General features: G+C 36.2%; 1 protein-coding gene across 1 annotated transcript in view; it reads right to left on the minus strand.

Moving 5' to 3' along the window:
• Positions 1 to 23027, minus strand: part of LY75 (lymphocyte antigen 75) — an 88916-nt gene continuing 65889 nt past the window's right edge. Inside the window, exons 26-35 of the mRNA XM_057745106.1 lie at positions 22449 to 22614; positions 20838 to 21005; positions 19377 to 19493; positions 15029 to 15223; positions 12485 to 12711; positions 11058 to 11226; positions 7123 to 7272; positions 4867 to 4989; positions 3461 to 3628; positions 1 to 1691 (exon numbers count right to left, since the gene is read on the minus strand). Of these exons, the coding sequence (XP_057601089.1) occupies positions 1513 to 1691; positions 3461 to 3628; positions 4867 to 4989; positions 7123 to 7272; positions 11058 to 11226; positions 12485 to 12711; positions 15029 to 15223; positions 19377 to 19493; positions 20838 to 21005; positions 22449 to 22614 (1662 nt within the window). The 3' untranslated portion in view covers positions 1 to 1512. The remainder of the gene's footprint in view (positions 1692 to 3460; positions 3629 to 4866; positions 4990 to 7122; positions 7273 to 11057; positions 11227 to 12484; positions 12712 to 15028; positions 15224 to 19376; positions 19494 to 20837; positions 21006 to 22448; positions 22615 to 23027) is intronic.

The following is a 23027-nucleotide window of genomic DNA, read 5'->3' on the forward strand; positions in this document are numbered from 1 at the left end:
ATTACATTTATTCTTTTAAAAATGCACACAAAATATTAATGATGCCTTGCTTTACAATATCTGGACACTTTATTTCTTGTCATGCTATATGCCTAACATAAAAAAGCCCAATCTAGAGATTTTTTTCAACAAGGATCAATACTTTTACTTACAAAATAAAAGAAAATGACTTTATTATGGCATCACTACTATATATACCTGTCCTTTTTGCATCAAGTTTATTTCTTTGAAGAAAGTCTTAACAACTAAAATTGTACAGATCATAGAGCAAGAGAATTAGTTTATTAACAAATTCAATAAAAAATATTTCAGGACAACTGTACTATGGAGTTTTAGACTATGCTAAAATTGTCTTAGAAAATTATTTACAATGTTATCACAGTATAAACACTAAATTTTAAAAATAAATCTGTGGATTTTATATAAAAATATTCTAAAGTACAAATATAAGTTAAACACTGAATGAAACATTCACCATATCCAGTAGAAGCTATTGTTAAGAATATATTCTAGGTGGTAAAATTCAAAACGATAACCACAAAACAGTGTTTCCTAAACCATTCACAATTTTAAATATTTTAGGAGTAATCACAAGGTTTAGAGTTTCATTGTAAAATTTTAATTTTTACAAATGTAAGATGCACAGTTATCTTCACAGACCTCTCTTTAGCTTATGTAAAAAGGCAACAAATTATTAATAATAAAAATTTCTTAGAAGTTGCCATATTATGTAAGTATATAAATTGTGAAATTTCCAAAAAATCTTATCCTTAGCTGATTCCCTTTAAAAATAAAACAATTATATGTTGTACATAAAACAAAAAACCACACTGCTACAAGGTATGTCATCAATCTAAAAATGTTTCCACACTTTAGAAAAATATTAAGTACTAAATCTTCTTTAAAAGCCTTTAAAAAATAACCATGAACAGAACAAAACATTTGCATTGAAATCATTTTGGTGTGAAATATCTTTGGAATAAATGTAAGAAAATCTTGCCAACAGGCACCATTTTGCTGTTTGCATGTTGCATTGTTCAATAACTTCCCCCCAAATGCTACAAATGACTATTTTAAAACAATGTGGATATTATTTACAGTTGTGTTTTTACCTTGAGGTACTAATTTTGCATTTGGCTTGGATGTTCTTAAAAATTAAAAGGTAGATGTGTGACCTAGTAATATGGCAATTTTGATTTCCTAAGACGTTGCGCTAAAATGTACATATCCTAGTTACGAACCACAGTCTTACAGAGAAAATGCACATTAAACTTATTATCTTATGAACAATTTGGAGTGTATTTCCAGCTTGGTTCCTTTTCATTCTATTAAGTAGAGTTATAAACATGGCATTTTGTGGGTAATTGTAGATACCAGCATAGCAATTAAACAAAAAAGAAAAAGTACTTAAGACTTCCACATTGAAACAGAGTAAATACTGACACTGGGAAAATTTTCAATGGCTCATTTTTCCTAAACCATCAGTGCAAATTAGCAAACCTTTAGAAGAGTTTAGTCATGGAAAGAAGGAAGCATAATTTCATCTTCATTCGCTCCTTGTTGATACCGAACTGAAGAGAAGCTCACCCAGTGCAAACGGTTCCTTTGGAAGAGTGACCAAATCAATGCGCTGATGAGAGCTAAGACACACAGCACAGCAAATGTGATACCTATTCCTCTGTAATCAGGGCCTAGAACAGAGAAAAGTTTGACAGTGGAGGAGAGAATATAAGTGATCGTTATTTATATTATACATTAGGCTCCGTGTCACATACATAAACACTGTACAAATTAGATACAGTAAATACCTGACTGTTTCAGTGTTAACACAGAATTCAAAGTCCTCATCAAACTCTTAAATGCGTTCTTTTCCAATTTCACTGTTTTCATTCAAATCCTCTTAATTGCTATAGCAATTTTCTTCCAAAGAAATAAAAGTGCTATCATTATTCTTACTTTCCCTTCCCGACACCCTTTGGAGATTACCATTCCCAGTACGTTACCTTCCTTTGATAGCAAATTGCTAAAAGTTGTAAATGTTTGTGTTTGACTTACCTAGTGCCAAATAATGTCTTATTTGCTTTAAAGGAATTTAAGCCTTTAGGATGACCTCATTTAGTTCCTTCTATTGAGCTTCACGCACTGTCCCAGGCCCCCGTCTACATGCTGCTGAGATGGACACATTTTGCCCCACGGCTTTAATATCATCTCTGTCTTGACCTCCCTTCTCTCTCATATGTCCAGACACACACTAGGCATGCCGTGTGGACAGCTCATCTCTACACGGATGGCTCAAAATACCAAAACAGAACTCTTGGTGTATACCACGCTAACCCTGTTCCCACCCACCCCCAAAATTCCACTCAGAACAGAACCTGAACTCTTGACTCAGCATTCCCAAGCCCCAAGTGTCTGGCACCTGTCTACTTTCCAGCTCTTCCTTGAGCCCACATCAAGTTGTTCTGTCTTAGGCTCTTTGCTCCAACTGGTACCTCTGTCTGGTGTGACTCCTCCCCTGGTCCCCAAGACCTTTCCCAAAAGCCTTGGCTGGCCTTTCAGATTTCAGCTTCAATATCTCTTGCTCTAGGATGTCTTCCCTGATAACCTGATTTAGAGTAGTGAACCCCTAGTCTCAATTATATAGAGTTCATAACTATTTGATATTTTCCTCTCCTTTAAAAATGGACCTGCGTGGTTACTTATTATCTGTCTTCCCCCATTAGCTTGTAAGCTCTGTAAGAAAAGGAATCTTATCTGTCTTGTTCACAGGTGCACCCCCACACATAAAACAGATACTCTAAATATTTGCTTAATCAACGCATAAATATAGACACTGATCACCTAGAATTGTGGTTTTATTTTTAATATTTATACACCAAAATGGACATTTTATGCGAATCTATAAAAAATGTTGATGTGAAAATTTTAGAGCTTATTAAGATAAGATTTTTGTCGTTATTTTATGTATCAACTATGATGAAACAGAAGTTCAAATTACAATCTCCTATAGATACTCAGGACATTTTAAGTAATTAGTTTTGTATTGTTGTTAAATTAATTACGAGTTTTATGGGAATGAGGAGAAAGGAAACAAACTAACTACAGAATTAACCTTTGAGTTTTTACATATTTGAACTATAGAAGAAAATACATCTTAACATTTTCAAAGAAATAACCTCCCTGATACTCTGGCAGCTTCCATTTTTCTTAGGAAAGAATATACAAAGTTTGGACAGTTTAGCACTTTCCTCTGGGAGTCCTAGACATCTTGTGCATTTACTGTCATTTGTAATCTATTTTTTCAAGAGAAAGAATCTATGAGTTAATCAAGATTTTGCATATACTCTAAGGACAAAGTACTTTAGGACAAAGTATAAAACTTTGCACATAATTGAATTATACATTTATTTCCTGACCTGTTCTGCAAAAATGTTCCTTTAAGGACAGGTTACATACTTACCCAAGGGGACTTTGCAGAGAACTCTTCCAGAGCCACGTGGACATTCAACTTTTATCCAGGTTTCATTTGAAGCTAACAAAATGCTACATTGTCCGCTGCCACTCTTAATTTTATTTGCCCATTTGACAAATGTCACTTTTGATCCATCTAACCAATTCCAGGAATGATCTAAAGAAAGAAATTAAGTACAAGTATTTTTATTGCAACTACATTACTAAGGTAAAAAGGCACATGGCCCATATAATGTATTTACTTAGAACTGTGCTGTGTCACTATTTTAAAATGAAATTTATTGAAAATGAAAAAATTAAAAGCAGCCCATCAGCTGCACTTGTCACATTTCAAGTGTTCAATAGCTAAATATGGCTAGTGACTACTACGTCAGACAGCACAGATATAGAACAATTTCATCTTTGCAGAACGTTCTGTCAGACAGCATTGATGTAGAATATGGTGTTTTGATTAAAGTGCAGAATGCCTTATTGTGTGGCAGATAGACTTTTAAAGACCTATATCCCTTCTCCCTTCTTCCCCCCCACCCCCCCATTAAAAATCGTTCATAATGTGCTAGTGGGGGAAGAAGGTCCAGCAGAGTCCAAGAAGGCCTCCCCACCATGACTCCATTTTTGCTTTCCGGCTAAGGTAGCACCACCTAGTGGTGACAATATAAACACAATTTGTAATTCATCACATGGCCAATTTCAAATTTATTTACTTTTTGACACATACTTAATACTTGGGAATTCACATTTACTTCAATTATTTAGAATTAAAATTTGCATAAAATGTGAAGCAGACTTCCTATTCTATCAAATTTGTACGCTTAATTCATTCTTGATCAATTCCAAGTGCACTGAAACCCTATATCTATCATGCCTTATTGAAAAATTCTTCCACAAACCTTTTGAACCAAATTTTTGCAGTTTTACTAAGCTAGTGTGAAAAAAATCACCATGAAGACTTAATTTTGCTCTATGGTAGAAAACATTCCAAGAGGGAAGGGAACAATAAGAAGAGAACTTTCTGAATAACAGAGTTAAAAAGCTTCAAAAACACTGGGTGATAGACCCTAGAACTCTAAGCGTTCTTGGTTGGGGCGGGGCACGAGGGACACAGATATTGCCAGGAGGAAAAAAAATATCCTGTTTACCCAAGTATCTTAAGACTCTAAAACAATTCTAGTTGATTTAACCTGATTTTGTTTCATTAGTGTCTCCGTCGTTACTAACACGTTCCTCGTTTATTCACTGGGAATTTATAAGCCTCTCAAACAGCAGACCTAGCTTATTCATCACTAAGAAGTATTCGAATTAGCCATCACTTGACATTCTTTAGTGAGGCTGACTTGGTACTTAGGACCAGTCAGAACTCTCTTTGCACACTGCACACACAGACATGTCATTTACCGGCAGAAAGTTGAGATAATCCAAGCCAAACTCTCATAGTGATGTTATTATTTTCCCTCATCAGTCTGCTCACAAATTTATTCTCATCTTCATCCTTTATGGTAACGATAGTTGCAGAATGATCTGTTGAAGGAAAACAAATCCCAAACCAATTAGCTTTATGCAAACTAGGGAAGTGGTTTATTCTCAACCAGCCATTTGAAAAAAATTGTCATGATCAAGCTCACGAAGATATTCAAACTTGACACAGAATGTTCTTAAAATCTGATATTTATTTCAGGTTTTTAAAAATATAGCATTCACAGCTTCCAAAAAAGTTAGAAATATTCTAGATTGAAACTTTGTATGTACAGAAATTTTACGTTTCCTCAAAATGTTTACCTGGTAATATCTTTGGATCTTGGAACTACCTAACCAACAGCTAGTTGTAAGAAGTGGGGTATGTAAATGGTTGACGTCTGTGCTCCCCTATAGATTTCCCACACTCCCTCCTCCTCAACCAGTTCTGTATCATAACTCAGCTTTAAATTTGCTTCTGTTAAAATGAAAATAAAAACGAATAGGTTTGGGATATCGGAGAGCATTAGCCTTCCTTTTAATATTATTTGATAGATAAGTGTACTTAGTCATCCATTGTAAGTTCCTAAATAGAGTATGGCATTCTATACGGAGTATTCTTGAAGTTTGATAGGTTGCCCTAAACCCGCAGAGATAATAGAGCAGTCACCAGCAGCAGGCAACGGATAGAAGTAAAATAATAACTAGACTTGAAATCCATCCTATGTGAAATCAAACAGTCTTGAACCCAAACAAGCTTATCCATACTTGAACTAAAGCATTTCTTTTGTGGTATGAAGTATTTAAAGAAGGGCAAAGGAAAGCCTTTTCTCCTTTACAGATCACCACAGTGTGCATGTACTTTACCTTGTTTAATACTACATAATCCTGCAGAAAAGGTATTATCGCTATTTTACAGATGTGGAAATTGAGGGGCAAGAAGATTAAATTTGTCAGGCTTTCATAGCTAGCCAACTTTAGAAACAGAAAGTCAATCTTAATCTTTCTAATGATAAGAATAGTTTTGAATGCTCTCTATTTGCAGAGCTCTGTGCTATATTAGCACCCATTATCCCATTTCGAATCCTACAACAACCCAAACTTTAGCCAAACTTTGAAGTGAATAGTATTTTCATTCTCATCATTCAGATGAGAAAGAGAAACAATTATGTAGCTTCCACAATATCATTTAGCTTAGTTAGTATGGAAGCTGGGGTTTGAACCCAGACCTGTCTGTCTCCAAGGCTTAAGTGCTCAAACCCTACACTTCAATGACAGTAAACCTTTCTCTTTACTCCTTTAGGAGCAAGAGGCTTCTGACTTTCAGAACATATATACAGAGAGAGCGCATAACAGTTCCCATCACGTGTAACATGTACAACACACAACAGTTCCCACACAAAACTTTCTATCATATAGTTAAGCAGTAACAAGGAGATTTTTACATCAGTAAAGTGCCTCCACAAGTTAGCAAAATAAATAAGATAAACATCATCTGTCTGGCTAAACTGCTACCCAAGGATGAAGGTCTTTGGGTAGCAGTTTAGCTACTCTAGGTGGTCTTCCTAGAAGCCGTTTCACAGTTTGACTACAGGCCAAGTTTCTCATGGAGGGAGTGGATCATTGCTACTCTTTCATTTTAGTTAAATCTGAAGACAAAGGGTCCTTAGAGTGTCCAGAGATGTGGGCCATCCCTTTTGCAGAATGGAGGAACAACCCATGCTTCTTAGACTTTGTTGCCCTGGTCAGGCTAAGCGTACTTATTAATGACTAAGTAATGAAAAATTTACAATTTTGTATTTACTGCTTAACCAATTTTACAAAAAAAATCAGCTTCTTAATCCTTTTATCTAAGCATAGCTAACTATATTTAAAACAGTTTCATTTGTCAGTATTTTCTCATGACAGTTCACTTAGCAATTTTTTATTCTACTTCTTTCCACTTACTTTTATTTACCATGTACTTATTCTTACATTTATCATTTTTAATGGCTATTTCAATATTCCACTGAGCTCATATATCATAAAATACTTAACCATTTCCCCAGCACTGGGCAATTAGATTATAATGCTATTATTATTAGTGACTGCTTTAGAAATATTTCCAAAAATATAATCTTTGTTTTAAAGGGTTTCCTTAAGAAAAAATGCCAATGATTAAATTATTGACTCAAAGAAAATCAACACATTTTAACTCACCAAGCTCTGAACAAAACTGTCTGGCTTCTGAGAAACTGTGCAATGCCTGGTCAGATGTGTAACAGTGGTCCCTGTACTGAATCCACCGTGACTCATTCCCTTTTACTGCCGGACATCTCGACGAGTATGTATGAGAGGATACCTCTTTAGCTGTAAAAATGTTAGATATAACTGCGAAAATGTACAGAAAAAAAATCACTGACTTTTAAAATCTCATTAAATGTCACTGACACTGTGGTTGACACTGTGGTTCCTGTGGGTAAGAAGCCTTCAAGTCAATACATATCAGAGAGAGCTACAGCCCACACACTGTAAGTATGCATTCTCATCACATTTAAAACTGAGGATACAGAGGGAAGTACTTAGCCCTCTAAGATGAATTCAGACTAAAGTGAAAACAACTGGAAAAACATAATAGGAGAAGAAGAAAAGACAGGCTGGGTAGACCTGTAACTACTTTGAAATAATAATTAAAATTCTTTATGTCTTTGGATTCCTTTTTATACTGATAATAAAAACATAGCTGTACCTTGACATAAAGAAAAAAAAAATCACACCCACAAGTGAAACTTTGGTAATTTGTTTACAAAACACAATGCATTAGCACAGCAAAATCTGTCTCAAACAAAAAAAGTAGGTGTGGCTTCTGAGCTCTTAACAATTCTCCTGGCTTCCAATGAAACTGTTTAATTGTGCTGTAAAACACAAGAAGCCTGTGAAATGAAGCCCGTGCTCCTTAACACCACTGTTAATTCCAACAGAAGTGAGTATGAGAACTGGAAAGTACACTGCCAACATCCTGTGGCAGAATTCAGATTCTCTGAATCAAATATCTGACCTTGTATGGCCAGTAATCTCAACCCAAACTACTGCGCTGTATGCACGATGTATGGCCTGCATTGTGCTTCAGTCACTGAAGGCTTTTCCTCCCCCATCGCATTTTGGTAGAATTCTTTTTATGATCCCTATGATTCCAGAAGAACGGCGCTGCCCTTTCCTTCTTCATCAAGAGACTTCAGGATGGCTCTCCATTCCTTCTACTGCTTCTCCATCCTCTGTTTCTCCACTTGGGCTTGTTCTTTTTTGAAATCTAGTTATTTGATTGGCTTCTGCCTCCACACTTCCCACTAATGCCACTGGTTTGAGCTCTAAATCGTCTTCCTTCAGTTTGACAATTGATTACTCCTGGGTAAGTTTCCTAGTTGCAGATGAATTTTTGGTCATCTGCAAATTCATCTGCAAAGTCTGTAAGATTTGTGACAATTCTTCATTAATGCTGCTGGAGGAGGAAGACATTACTAGCAAGCTCTTGATTCTACCACATTGTGAAAATAGTTTCTTTGCCAAAAATACACAGCTTCTACTCCATCAACCCACAGGCAGTGATATGTGTTTTGCTTCATTAGATGCAAGACATGTTGAACACTGGCCACCAATGCATGGCTAGGACTAGTGGACTTTTATGAACGTGCTGCCTTAAGAAAACTCTTCTTACACTGGGAACATAGGAAAATGCTTTATCTTCAAAGTCTGTTTCTAGTCCGGGCTGCAACTGGGCTGTTTTAGACTGCATACATTATCCTTCCTTATTGTTCTTCATGAAGTTTTGCTTCTAACACTTGCATTTTTTTTTTCCCTGCAAGGGCCACCACTGTGGTAAGTTTGTTATGTTCCTGTCAAGAAGGTTCAGTTTTTTTGAAAAGGGTAAAATACACACAAAGTAAAATGTACGATTGTAACTATTTTTAACTGCACAGTTCAGTGTCATTAAGTACATTCACATTATTGTGCAAACCTCATCAACATCCACCTCCAGAACTCTTTCATCTTCAAAATTGAAACTCTGTTCCCATTAAATAATAACTCCTCATTCCTCCCTCCCCCCAGCAACCACCCTTCTGCTTGACGTCTCTATGAATTTGACAACTCTAAGTACCTTGTATAAGTGGAATCATGCAGTATTTGTCCTTTTGTGAGTGGCTTATTTCACTAAGCATAAGGTCTTCAAGGTTCATCCATGTGGCATTAGGTGTCAGAATTTCCTTTCTTTTTAAGGCTGAATAATATTCCACAGTGTGTACACAGCACATTTTGCTTGTCCATTCATCTGTCAATGGACACTTGCCTTGCTTCTACCTTTGGGCTATCGTGAATAGTGCTGCTATGAACACGGTTGTACAAATATCTGTTGGAGTCCCTGTTTTCACTTTTGGGTACATACCCAGATGTGGAACTGCTGGATCATATGGTAATTCTAAGTTAAATTTTTTGAGGAGTTGTCATATCATTTTCCACAGTGGCTACACACCATTTTATAGTCCCACCAGCAATGCACAAGGGTTCCAGTTTCTCCACATCCTCACCAATACCTGTTATTTTCTTTTTTTTTTTTTTAGATCCAGTTTAAGTTTGCACTTGTATTCATTTCCCAGGGCTGCCATAATAAATTAGCACAAACTTGGTGACATAAAATGACAGAAATTTATTCTCTCACAGTCCTGGAGACTAGAAATCTGAAAATAAGGTGTCAGCAGGGTTGGGTCTTTCTGGAGGCTCAGAGGAAGAACCTGTTTCACGCCTCTCTCCTCGCTTCTCGTGGCTACTGCCAATCCTTGGCTTGTAGCTGCATCACTACAATCTCTGCCTCTGTCACCAAATTGCCTTCTTCCTGTGTGTCTGCGTCCCTCCTCTTAAATCGCTCACTGGGTTTAGGGCCCATCCTAACCCAGTATGATCTCATCTTAACTAACGACATCTGCAAAGACTATTTTTATATAAGGTCCCATTCTGAGGTTCTGGGTGGACATGCATTTTGGGGGATACCATTGAACCCAGTACATCAGGGGTCTCCAACCCTGGAGCCGTGGACTGGTACCGGCCTGAGGCCTGTTAGGAACCCGGCCGCACAGCAGGAGGTGAGGGTCAGATGAAGGAGAGAAGCTTCATCTGTCACTCCCCATGGCCAAAAAGGTTGGGGACCACTGCAGTACATCACTGAATTTGTGTCTGAGCTGTTGTCATTCTCCTTCATCCTATAAAGTCTGTTTCTCTAACACAGATGTCCTCTGCATCTCTACATGCCTTATCATATTTCTCATGTATTTCAATTGTTTTTTTAAAAGATTAAATTCATTTTCTATACCTAACAACTAAGATGTCAGTTCTTGATTGGGTCTGTATTCCTCACTCTCTATATCATTCTCCTTTTCTTGTATCCACTTATATCTCTACATAAGGTGTTCACATTTTCTTCTGCTTAAATCTGCTGAATTCCAAATGTTAAATCTTCTTCAGAGGATTCTTCAGAGCAGACAATAGGGTAAGCACTGAGAACCAGAAGCTTCAGACGCCACACAGCCAGCATCTCGTGGCCTGCCCAGTGGACCTCTGCAGCGCTGGAGGGTCTGGGTTCTTGTGCTCTTCCTCAAGATTCATGCTCCACCCACCAGGGGTGACCCCACGTCCAGCCCCTGATGGAAGGGGCTCTTTCCTTAGATTTTAAGGATCCTGTAAGTTTGGAAAATGTTTAGTTACACAAAACATTTCTTTACTACAGAAACTCTTTACTGTAGAAACTTTCAGAGCCATCAATATGGTAAACCACCAAAGGTTTTTTCCCAAATTTATATGCTGTGGAACCCTTTTTTAAAAGGAGCATCTCAGCCTTTGAAAAACATTGCTAAGTGAAAATAAAATTCACAAATTCCAGAGTAAAACTCATCTAATGACAGAACAATTGAAAGTCTTTGAGAAAAAATTCCTTGAATGGGCATATCATATTTGTTTCTCTTCACAAAGTATCAAAATTATTTTGATAGGATTTGTGAATAAACCTTATTTGAAATCTACAAAAAATTCCTTTGAGTATTTAGTCATGTGCATAAAGTAAATGTCATGTTTTAGTAAATATACAGCCATCTGAAATCAAGTCTTACGTTTTGTAGGTTTATAACAAATAGCACCATCCTTAACAGAGTTGCATTTTTCACGTTTCCAAATTCCTTTTGGATCCAAGACAACACAATTTCCAGCAGATTTTTTATCTTTCCATGGGATATAGTCAAAGGCACTGCCATCAGACCATTCAAAACTTGATTCACTTCCCTGTGTTAAGAATAATAGAGATAACCTGAATGCAGATGTATGACTTCAAAAAGAACATTAAGAAGAACATGTATGCTTTAAGAAATATAGGAATAGAGTGTTAATTATTTGCTTACAGGTATTGTAGACCTGGACCTACTTATAAAATCAGGGATTTACATTTGATGCATTGATTTGAGACATTTGCTCTTGCATAATTTAAATAGCACTTTAAATTTAGACAGTTACTATACTCTATCTCTAGATTTTTTTTAAAGATGAGTTTATATAACACTTGAAATTAAATGACATGCAAACGGCTTCCATTTGTTACAATTACAGAGTTACAATCCCAAACTTCACATTATTCTAAATATTGTTTTTTGTGTTTTATAGTTTTGTGGTTTGTGTCTCTGGCTAGATTTTTTTCATATTATGGAAGTCATCAACCAACAGGGGGCTGGAAGAGAAAAATACTTTCCAATAAACTCACATGGGAAGATTACTTTTGATTTGTCCTCGCTTCTATAATCCTAATTTGCCATTCTTTTATATTGTTCTAAAGATTATTTAAATTAGGCCTTCAATTCTAATCTCAGTAGAAGTCTATTTTTTGTATAGTAGACATCATTATCAGTACATGAATATGCTAATTAATAGATTCAAATAGTGGTACAAAAGATGTTTACCAACAGAAGACTATTTTCAAATAGTGTTAATTTCTAGGGGGAAAGTGGGAAGAAAATATACATCTATTAGTCCTAATGTTAAGAGTTTTACCTGGCACCTTTATACAGTATAAATTTTGTGCTAATAATCCTCTATTAAGGAAAATATTATCACCACAATTTTACAGATGAGGAAGCAGGCTTGCAAAGGTTTAATAACTTGTTTGTGATCACCAAACACGTAAACAGAAGACCTGCCACTCCTACTGGAACTCAGGGTTTCCCAATCCTGTGCTATTCCCTTTTCACCAGCTCTCCAACTGCTCTATCTCCAACAGATTACAGAGATGTTGTTGAGATGTTAATCTACTGAGTCCTTGGGACGGCTTGGCAGTGTCTAGGGCATCTGCAGTCCTGGCCATTTGCCCTGGTGCACTTTACAAATATAATTTTCTATTTGTTCTATGTTGTGAAAAGATAGAAAGCACTATGGTATGCAACTACAATCCCAGGACTTATTCTGATGTTATACTTTGAATTAATATTTTATGCTTAAATTTCCAACCCTCCAACATATTTGGAAAATTTCTGGAAAACAAAACAAGACTTACATCATGACTTGAGAGCCCAACCCATAGTGGAAATCCATCACGCTTTACGATATCTTCCAGAAAAAGCTGGCCATTTTGGTCATGAACACTTGCCAAATAACCTCCACTTTGAGAACATGTATTTAATGCTTCATACCATGTTACCTTTTTTTGAATAACATTATAAATACCATCTTCATGTGGAATAGACTGTGGCAGAGTTGTGTTATAGTCTTCCTTGTAGGCAACTATAATGTTTAAATTAGAAGTGTTAGTGATTACATTTAAATTATTTAAAATACATATTTTGGGTAAGGCTGGACATGCAATCATTTCAAAAGGTAAATACAACTGGGCTTCTTATTGATGAGGGAAGTCAAATGCATGCTTCCTTGTTCTTACAGCCACAGCATATATAATAGGCTCTTAACTATTACAATTGTCTGAGTGATTAAGAAAAGGCTTTGTGATTAAAAACACTGTCTTTTATTTAAGAGGCTCACATATGAGTCGGGCACAGAAAACAACAACACCTGAAAAGAGGGCAAAGCAATTAACCACTAAAATATGTGTGACTGCCTAGAGAGAGAAACACTCATCTGAATTAAGGGAGTCAGAACACCTGCTTGATAAATTAGATCTCCAGACTTCAGGTTAGCTGAAATTAGGACTAAAAAGAAATGAGGTAACCAGAAAGTCAGCTAAAAACAAACAAGCAAACAACAACAACAATAACAGAACCCCAATGATGAAGGTGTTTCAAAGGGACACAGAAGCCAAGTAAAAGAGCTCTCAATGGCCAAATCTGAAACAATTCGAGCAAAATATTAACTAATACACTCTATTAAATTATAACCCAAAGTCTAACATAAATAACCATGAGCCCACATGGATATAAATAAATGATGAAATAATTCTTTTTAAATGGGACAGAATAGGCAAATCTTTGGTGTAGAATTCCAAGTAATTTATATAAATACTCCCCACCTCAGGAAGGTAGAGAATGACTCTCATTCCATAAGTAAGGACTGAGTATGGTAACTTCCTTACAAAGAGTACAATATGGAAAGGGGGAAGAAGAGTAACTGCAGCTGAGAAAGCTAACAAACACTAGACCCAGGTGATTAAGGTTAAAATCAGCAGTGATATGAGTACATCATGTTGACAGCACATACCCTTCATAGGGTGTGATGAGAATGACACTTTACCTCTGTGGTTTTTTTCCCTAAACCCCAAACCCATAACCCCAGTTTAATCATGAGAAAAACATCAGCCAACCCAAACTGAGGGACATTCTACAAAATACATGACCAGTGCTCCTCCAGATTGTCAAGAAAAGCAAGAAAGTCTGCGAAACTATCACAGCCAAGAAGAACCTAAGGAGACATGATGAGTAAGTGTAATGTGGTATGGCTGGATGGATTCCTGAACAGAAAAATGACATAAAGTAAAAACTAAGAAAATCTGAACAATGTATGGACATCAGGTAGTAATAATCTACTGAAAATGGTTAATCTGTTGTGACAAGTGCACCATACCAGTGTTAGATGTCAACAACAGGGGAAACTGGTTACCGTGTATATGGGAACTCTCTTGTACCATCCTTGCAACTTTTACGTAAATCTAAAACTATTCTAAAATGAAAATTTTATTAAAAAATGGGCAAAAAATAAGAAAGAGGGTAAAAGACATCGTGGCAGGACAAAAGAAAACATAACTAAAGGTGCAAATGAGAATGGGTGTACACTGTAACAGGGGACAATTAAGAGATCAGCCTGACAGGAAAAGATCCTTACTGAACCAAAAATGGGGGAAAAAATGGAGACTGGCAGAAAGCTTAGAATTTTAGAAGAGACTCTGGTTTCTAAAAAGCCTCAAAAGCCTACATGAACTCAAAGTAATTAACAGTAGGGAATCCTTGGAGATTGTTGATGGACACGGTACATCAGAAAGTTACTCTGCAGGACTGTGAAGGGAGAAGATGGGCCTGGACGACTGAGATGGGTTCCATGTCAGCAGAGGGCTTAGAGCAGTGTGGCTGTCATCACAGTTTTTAAGCTGTGAAAAATTAAAAACTGACATGCATTTAAAAATAGACTTATTTAAGGAATTAGGCAAGGTGGAGAGACATTCACTTCCAGCCTGGAATGTCAAGACTCTATCCAAACACACTTTCTTATTTATAGAAATCTTACCCATCCTTCAAGGCTCAACCACGTTTTTCCTCCTCCTCAATACATCCTCCGTTTTCTTTATTCCTGTTTTCATTGGTCTCTTTTGACTTCCCAGCAAATGTAAGCCTGTACCAAATAACCTAATACTAACCTGCATAAAACAATGATAAACATTTAATGCTATCTCCCCAACTACATTTTATTCCGTGAGATCAAGACCATGACACCAGGGAGTGTGTCTTTTCCTTCCTCTGTAACTTCTATAGCGCGTCTCATAGGGCTGAATACAGGGGAGTCACTCAAAAAATGCAATTGCATGATTCCCGCTAGTAAAGGTAATAGCTTTATATTCTCTTTCCCTGGAGTAGAAATGCTACATTAACATACTTACCCATTTCAATTTTGCAAGCCAGAATACTGTGCTGGTGAAAGTAACGTACTTCTTCAGCAACATTAAAGGTTTGAATATCCCAGAAGCCATCAGTACTTAAGCCAGCAAAAAACTTGCCACTTTTTATAGCTGGTCTTCCTGATCTCCAGTGTGTATATGACAGTGGGGTCTTATCATACCACACAAGAGCATTATCTAGAAAAGAAACATTTTTTTCTATGCTTAAAGATTAAATCCACTTGAATTACAGTTATAAGGTTACTATTTCAAACTCAACTAATGTTCTTTCTTCTTTCCCCTCCTTCTAAAAGGTTGTATGATTATGTGTATCCCTCTAAAATATTTTCTAATTATAACAGTAAACCATGCTTATATTTAATATAGAAAATACACATTATAAACATGAAAATTAAAATTTACTTATAATTCTACCATCCTGAAATAACTTAACATTTTGTTATTTTTTTCATCCCATATTCATTTTTCCCTACACATGTTTAATTGTGATGTAAATTAACAACTATTTTATTTAAAAAATTAACATATTATAAAACTAGGGATAGAAACCTCTTCTCTGGAACTGAACTGTGCACAATTTATGTCAATTGATCTTGACAAGGGTGCCGAGACAATTCAGTGGGGGAAAGAATAGTTCCTGGGACAACAGGATATCTACCTGCAAAAAAAGGGAAGATGGATCCTCTCCTTTCACCATACAAAAAACTCTAAATTCATCAAAGACTTACATATAAGAGCTGAAACTATTAAACTCTTAGAAGAGGACACAGGAGTATGTCTTCATACTCCTGCCTAGGATAGGCAAAGTCTTTGGTAAGCACAAGCAATAAAATAAAAAATAAACTGGGTTTCATTACAATTTTAAGTTTTGTGCTACAAATTATACTACCAAGAAAGTGATGGGAGAGAGTATTTAGAAATCATTTCTTTGACAAGGGACTTATACCCAGAATTCATAAAAATACTTAAAACTCAACAATAAAAAAGACTATTTAAAAATGGAAAAAGGATCTGAATAGAGATTTCTCCAAATACAATATACAAATAGCCAATAAGCACATGAAACGATGCTTAATATCATTACTCAATAGGGACATGAAATAAAAACCTGAGTGAGATACCACTTCATACCCCTGAAATAGCTACAATCAACACAGCAGATAAAAGCAACTGTTGACATGATATGAAGAAACTGGAACCGGCAATGGAAGATGGTACAGCAGCTTTGGAAAACAGTCTGTTAGTTCTTTAAAGGGTTTCACAAAGACTCAGCAATTCCACCCCTACGTATATACCCAAGAGAAACGAAAACATATATCCACATAAGAACTTGTATATGAATGTTATTCATAACAACCAAAAAAGTGAAAACCTAAATACCTATCAACTAACGAATGGATAAGTAAATGTAGTATATCCATACAATGGGATATTGTTCAGCCAAAACAGGAATGGTACTTGCTACAGTGCCACATGCATAAACCCTGAAACCATTAAGCTAAGTGGAATAAGCCAGTCACAAAATAGTCACATATTATATGACCTCACTTACATGAACTGTCTAGAGTATGCAATCTGCAGAGACAGAAAACAGATCATTGGTTGCTGAGGGTTGGGAGAGGGGATGGGGAATGAGGAAGGACTGCTAATGGGTATGATGTTTCTTTGAGGGGTAGCGATAGTTGCACAACTCTGTGACTATACTAAAAGCTACTAAATTGTACTTCTTAAATGGCTGAATTGTATGCTATGTGAATATACCTTATTAAAGTTTTTGGTAAAACAAGTTGCTAGGGGACTTCCTAGGTGGCACAGTGCTTAAGAATCAGCCTGCTAATGCAGGGGACATGGGTTCGATCCCTGCTCCAAGAAGATTCCACATGCCGTGGAGCAATTAAGCCCGTGTGCCACAACTATTGAGCCTGTGTGCCGCACCTACTGAAGCCCACACACCTAGAGCCTCACAACAAGTGAAGCCACCACAATGAGGAGCCCACGCACTGCAAAGAAGAGTATCCCCTGCTCGCCGCAACTAGAGAAAGCCCGTGTGCAGCATCAAAGACCCAATGCAGCCAATAAATAAATAAATAAATTTATGGGAAAAAAAAACCCAAGTTGCTAGGCCTATTAAAATTATGAATTGGTTTGAAGAGTGATGTCATTATTACCTACACATACTCCTTGTTGTCCTGGTTATTTCTCCTATTCACTGATTACCATCTCCCAAGGCGTTCTACCTAAACATCTGCCTGCAGTCATGATACACTAGAGATACCGTATTGGTTCTTGCTTGTTGCTTTATATCACCTCATGTCTTCTAGTCCCTCTTTCCCTCTTCCCAAATGTTAATAAAGTTACAATTTTCTGGCCAATGCGATGGGCAATGGTATATTTCTAAAGTTGCTATAACAGTCACTTTTTCACTTGGTTTGAAATATCTCTCAGTTGACATGTGGCTTCTCTTAGTAATTTCTATTCGTGGCTCTACTTTTGAAAAGTCAGAATTTAAAAAAAAAATAGGATCCTTTGTATAGGTGGTATATACAATTAAATATTATTTAAGTACATTTAAGTAATAAAAAACCCTATGGATATAAATTAAGCCAGTAAGAATTAGATTTAAACCAAATTTACTATTTGCTTGAAATATCTTTCTATATGTCTTTCATATGTCTGTATATTTTATTAGAAGTTTTGTTACAACTGCATTTTATAAAAGAAGTTAAGAGGATTAAAAGAAAACCTGAGATCTAAAAATGCTTTTCAGAATACAGAATACATTTTCAGTTGTTTCTGATAATGTAACTAACAAAATGCAGCAGAGGGTACAATTACAATCTCTAACTATATCCTGGGTCTTGTTTCTGCAGCTCAACGTGGGATCACTGTTTCCTCAGTCACTTTCAGGTAAAGCCTGGAAACTTTCTGCCTAGTTCCTCTCCATTTTTTTTCCACCCCTAAATTTAAGAGTGTTCAAGCATCATTAGAGAAAAGACTTGGGCAACTAAGTCCTACCATGATGAACTCATCTTCAGCTGGCAACCCAAATCTTAGCCATTACTTGATGGCTTAATTTTTGTAAACTCATCTGCAAGCCATAAACATTTAAGAAAAACCTGAGTAATTCTAAGAAAGAGACAGGTTAGATAGCAAAGAAAAGCCTATTTTTAAAATGGTCAGATTTGAGTAATTTAGCATCTTTGCCTACCCTACCTCTAGCTATCATTGTCCTGTGCCCCTTATTAAGCCCCTTTTTGGCGTAAATATATGCTTTTGATGCTTTATACCCACAGCGTGATTTTTTTCCAATTCCAAAACTTTATGATTTTCAGGACACCTCGAATTGAGTATCTTTCTAAATTGGTCTTATTTCCCCTATTATTAGAGTCTGTGTTATAAAAAAAAATTAATAGCAATTATATCTTGGATTTGTGGCATTTACAATCTCAAATAGTCTATCAAATATTGGCAGACTATGTATCTCGTTTTTCTAATGTATACCCAAGCCAATGATATAAACCCAAAGATGCAACATTAGTAGAAGTATATTTCTGACAGAGCAAAGTAAGCCAGAAAGAGAAAAACAAATACCGTATCCTTACTCATACATATGGAATCTAAAAAAATGGTACTGATGAACCCAGTGACAGGGCTAGAATAAAGATGCAGATGTAGAGAATGGACTTGAGGACACGGGGTTGGTGGGGGGGCAAAGGGGAAGCTGGGACAAGTGAGAGAGTAGCATTGACATATATACACCACCAACTGTAAAACAGATAGCTAGTGGGAAGTTGCTGCATAACATAGGGAGATCAACTCGATGATGGGTGATGACTTAGAGGGCCAGGATAGGGAGGGTGGGAGGGAGTTGCGGGAGGGAGGGGATATGGGGATATGTGCATAAATACAGCTAATTCACTTTGGTGTACCTCAAAAACTGGCACAAGAGGGTAAAGCAATTATATTCCAATAAAGAGCTTTAAAAAAAAGTATATTTCTGTTCTCACTCATCCCACATACACAGAGATACAAAGAAAGTATTGGAGATTTATGCGGGAGCGCAGTCATTTTTAGTTAGTCTTATACTGCTAGAAACGGGAGCGAAAAAAGGAAATTATTTTCTGCCATTTACTCTAAGCTTGGTGGTAAAAGCATTTTAGCTGCAGAGCAGAGACATAAAAACTGTCTGGGTATTTGTCTAAGTTATGCTAAGTGCATAATTACTGATAAACATATACTCTGAAGAACTATACTTTTACAGCTTGATAAACAAGTAGTGTATAATGAGCTATGAATATAAATAGAGAAAACCAGTAGATTTACAACTTACTTTCATAAGTTATACCTAACATGACCCATGAGGCCATGTAATTGTAGTGTAGAAGCTGCTCAAGAACAAAGTTATTCTCTCTTTCATCTCGAATACTCAAAATATGTGATTTTGGATCTGTTAGATAAAAAATAGTCAATAATTTAAATAATTATTTAGAACTCTTTGATAGATTTAGTAATTTTTATTTCCCAGTTTAATACACTTCAAAACTTAAAACAATAGTAGAAAATAAGAAAGACATATAAATTAAAACTATCTTGTTGTACTAAAATTAATAGGTTAAGAAGTTTTCAAACATTTTGATCTTAAATTTGGTCTCACAGAATGGTAGAAAACTAGTAGCTGAGTAGAGAATTTGAAACATTGATTCACTCTACTTTTCTTCACTTAAGGCTTGAGTTGGTACAAATCCACCTATATTAATGATACACTGTCAAAGACTATAATAAATAAAACCTCTTATTGGTTGCTGGCCACAGCTAAGGAGCACACACACCACAACTAAGGAGCCGTGAGCTGCAACTAAGGAGCCTGCATGCCGCAACTAAGACCCGGTGCAACCAAATTAATTAATTAAAACAACAACAAAAAAAAAACCAAAAGCACAAAAACCTCTGAGATGGGCTAAAAGACAGACCTTCCTTTTCCTTAGAGATCATGGTTATAACAGGATTTAAAAAGTTTAATATTTTCCAAAGTGTGTTCCTCAGGGGCTCCTCAGAAAAGAGCTACACTGAAAAAAACTTTACAAACATTGGTTAACCAAAGTTAAACTAGTTCATTCATGCCAGTATTTCTTAAAGTATATGCTGATGTACACTTGATAATGTTTAACAGGAAGTGAAGATGTGCAGTATTTCTCGACCTTGTAAGGATCTCTTTTTGGTAGAACATCTCTCAAGGGTAGTGTTCCACAGAGCACACTTTGGGGAATAATGGTTTAATGTTTTCCATAGGAACTTTCTACAGAGTTGATGGGTCCATTGTTCAAAAGTCACAAATCCTCAGAGGATCTCATGGGAAATATCTGGAGAGTCTCAAGAGCTGAAAGTGTGAAATATGGATTTCTTTTAAGCACAGCTGCTTCCTTTTGGCTTATCTGAGTTTTCAGCCACTCAAACGGACCTATTTTCTCTTTGCCCGCAGCCTAACTTGATTTAATATCCAGCTCTCTAGTGTCATTTCTTTTCCTTTTTAAGTAGAACCCATTTATACATGTAAAGACAGACTGGTTCCCTAATGGATGGGTAAAAAAGGAGGTAACTCCTATATTTTCCATTTTAACTAGACACAGATTTTAATACTTTGTCATTGATAACGCAGAAATTAGGAGATGGATATTTTTGAGTTCTAGTCACTAGTGCTAATTAGAAATATTTACTGAATATAATACACTCGGGTGAGATATGTTTCCTAAAGAACATAACGCAACATATAATGGCCATATAACATACTTACTCAGTGTCTGGCATTCAGAATGAACTTCACCTTGTGTTGTTACCATATATCTGTCCTTTGCTATCATGAAATTGTAGCAAGAGTTCTGAAATGGTATCCATGGCGTATGTAGAACAGGAGATGGACATTGAACACTGGTAACTGGTTTGACCCCTTCTTCGGTCTCATCTAGAAAAAGAATTAACAGTAAGAATTCTAATTTCAGATATAAACGTTAAATCTTGTTCATAGTAATTAGACTTGATTTGTAGGAAATATTCAGGAAGCCAAGAAATGATAGCCTGGTGATGTTTGTTCTGTTTACGCTCAAATAAAATGTGAGCTCCACCTCTTAACTGGCTTTCTGTAGAAAGGAAATTATTTAATACAATTTTCTTTCCCCTGATGTGGAATGAGTAGAAGAACGTGGAAAATGAGGTGTTATTAGGTTAAATGCAGTTTCTGTCTTCCTGTATTGCCAAACTTCAAATACAAGGGGCCACTTCAGAGAAACTGTACAAAGATTAATAATAGGCACCCTAAATTTAACTTGGAGAATTCACCTTCAATTTTCTGGTTACTGATATCTTTCTAACTTTAAAAGAACATTTTATGAAATACTTGATGTTCTAAATAAGTTACTGCTTTAACCAAAGCAAACAGAAATAATTTAAAATCTGACATCTAGAAAATCTGAATTCAGCTTTTTTTTTTTCTTTTTATGAAAAGGCCATAGAGTCAAAAAGATACAAATAGAGATATGCTCTACTCAGAGCCAATCAAACTGACTTAATATGTGGTAGAGACCATTCAGTATTTCTGCCAACTCACAGCAGCTCCCTTTGTGAAGTAGTCTTTTTTTCTTGAACCACAAACCCACAAACGTGGGCCCCTGGAAGTTGTATTGATAAAACCACTTTCCTCTGACTGGGCTAGAGACTGCATATCTGACTTAAGCTGAGTGTATCAGATTCTCTCTACAAATTTGAAAAGTGGAATTAAGAGAGAGTCAATTCATCTCCAGTTACGGCTAAAATTGAAAGCTGCAGAGCCGCCATGCTTCACCATGTGCAGAGAGAAGCAGAAAGAACCTAAAGAGGAGAGTGAAGATCCACAGAGAGAAACAGGAAGGAGAGGTGGAAGACAGCATCTCTGGCTCAGCTCTATTCCCATTTCCGAGGATCTAAATACCCCTTTTGGCTTAAGCTAGAGTGAGCTAATTACTGTTGGCAAACAAATGAATCTTAACAGTGACTCATAAAGGAAATGTTAAGCATTGATGGTAAGAATTACAAAAGAATTCCCACAAATGTAAGTTTTCCATAAGAATATAAACACAAAACGTCTGCAGAATGAGGCTACCAAGGACTCAGACTCAAAGGTCAATTACTATCGTCACTTGAAAAAAATAAAGATAAAACATATCCAAAATAACAAATTAATGACAAAATATTTAACACATAATAATTGTCCTCGAATACAAAGTTTCACAACAAATTTTGCGGTAAAAGGGACATGATTATAATTGCTTTATAATTTTAAGACCAGATTTTACAGAACCATTTCCTCAAAATTCCACTACTCATGAGACCGATAACAATGTAAGAGTTAAAATACTTGAAGTTAGCATACTTCCTGAATAATAGCAAATAGCACCGGGCTGATTATTATCACAATCAGATGTTTTCCAGAATCCATCAGTGCCTAATACTACACAGTCTTCAAGTTGTTCATTATTTTCAGCCCAGCGACTAAATTGAAGATGTTTGCCATCTGACCAAACAAAGTTGAGTTCATCCTGTAAGGAGCAGAAATTTATCTTAAGTGGCAATACTTCATATTATCCCTACTGTATGATTTTGACCCTTGTGGTCAATCTAACAATTTTTAATTTTACCTTATGTTTAGCACATATTTACATAGCACTTACTATACGTCAGGCATTGTTTTAAGTACTTTGCAAATATTATATAATCCTCATAACAACCATATGAGATAGATACTATTATTATACCCATTTTACAGATGAGGAAACTGAAGCCACGTAATATGCAGTCACACAGAATGTAAACCACAGTACTGGGATTCAAATCCAGGCCATTAGGCCCTGGAGTCCATGGTCTGAACCCTTATGCTTTGCTGCCTTACACATAACTGGAACCATTGGTGGTTGGAAATCAGCTAAAATGGAGTGAGGACCGCTGTAAGCCC

The sequence above is a fragment of the Hippopotamus amphibius genome, chromosome 8, assembly GCF_030028045.1.
Source record: "Hippopotamus amphibius kiboko isolate mHipAmp2 chromosome 8, mHipAmp2.hap2, whole genome shotgun sequence".
NCBI classification, from domain to species: Eukaryota; Metazoa; Chordata; class Mammalia; order Artiodactyla; family Hippopotamidae; genus Hippopotamus; species Hippopotamus amphibius.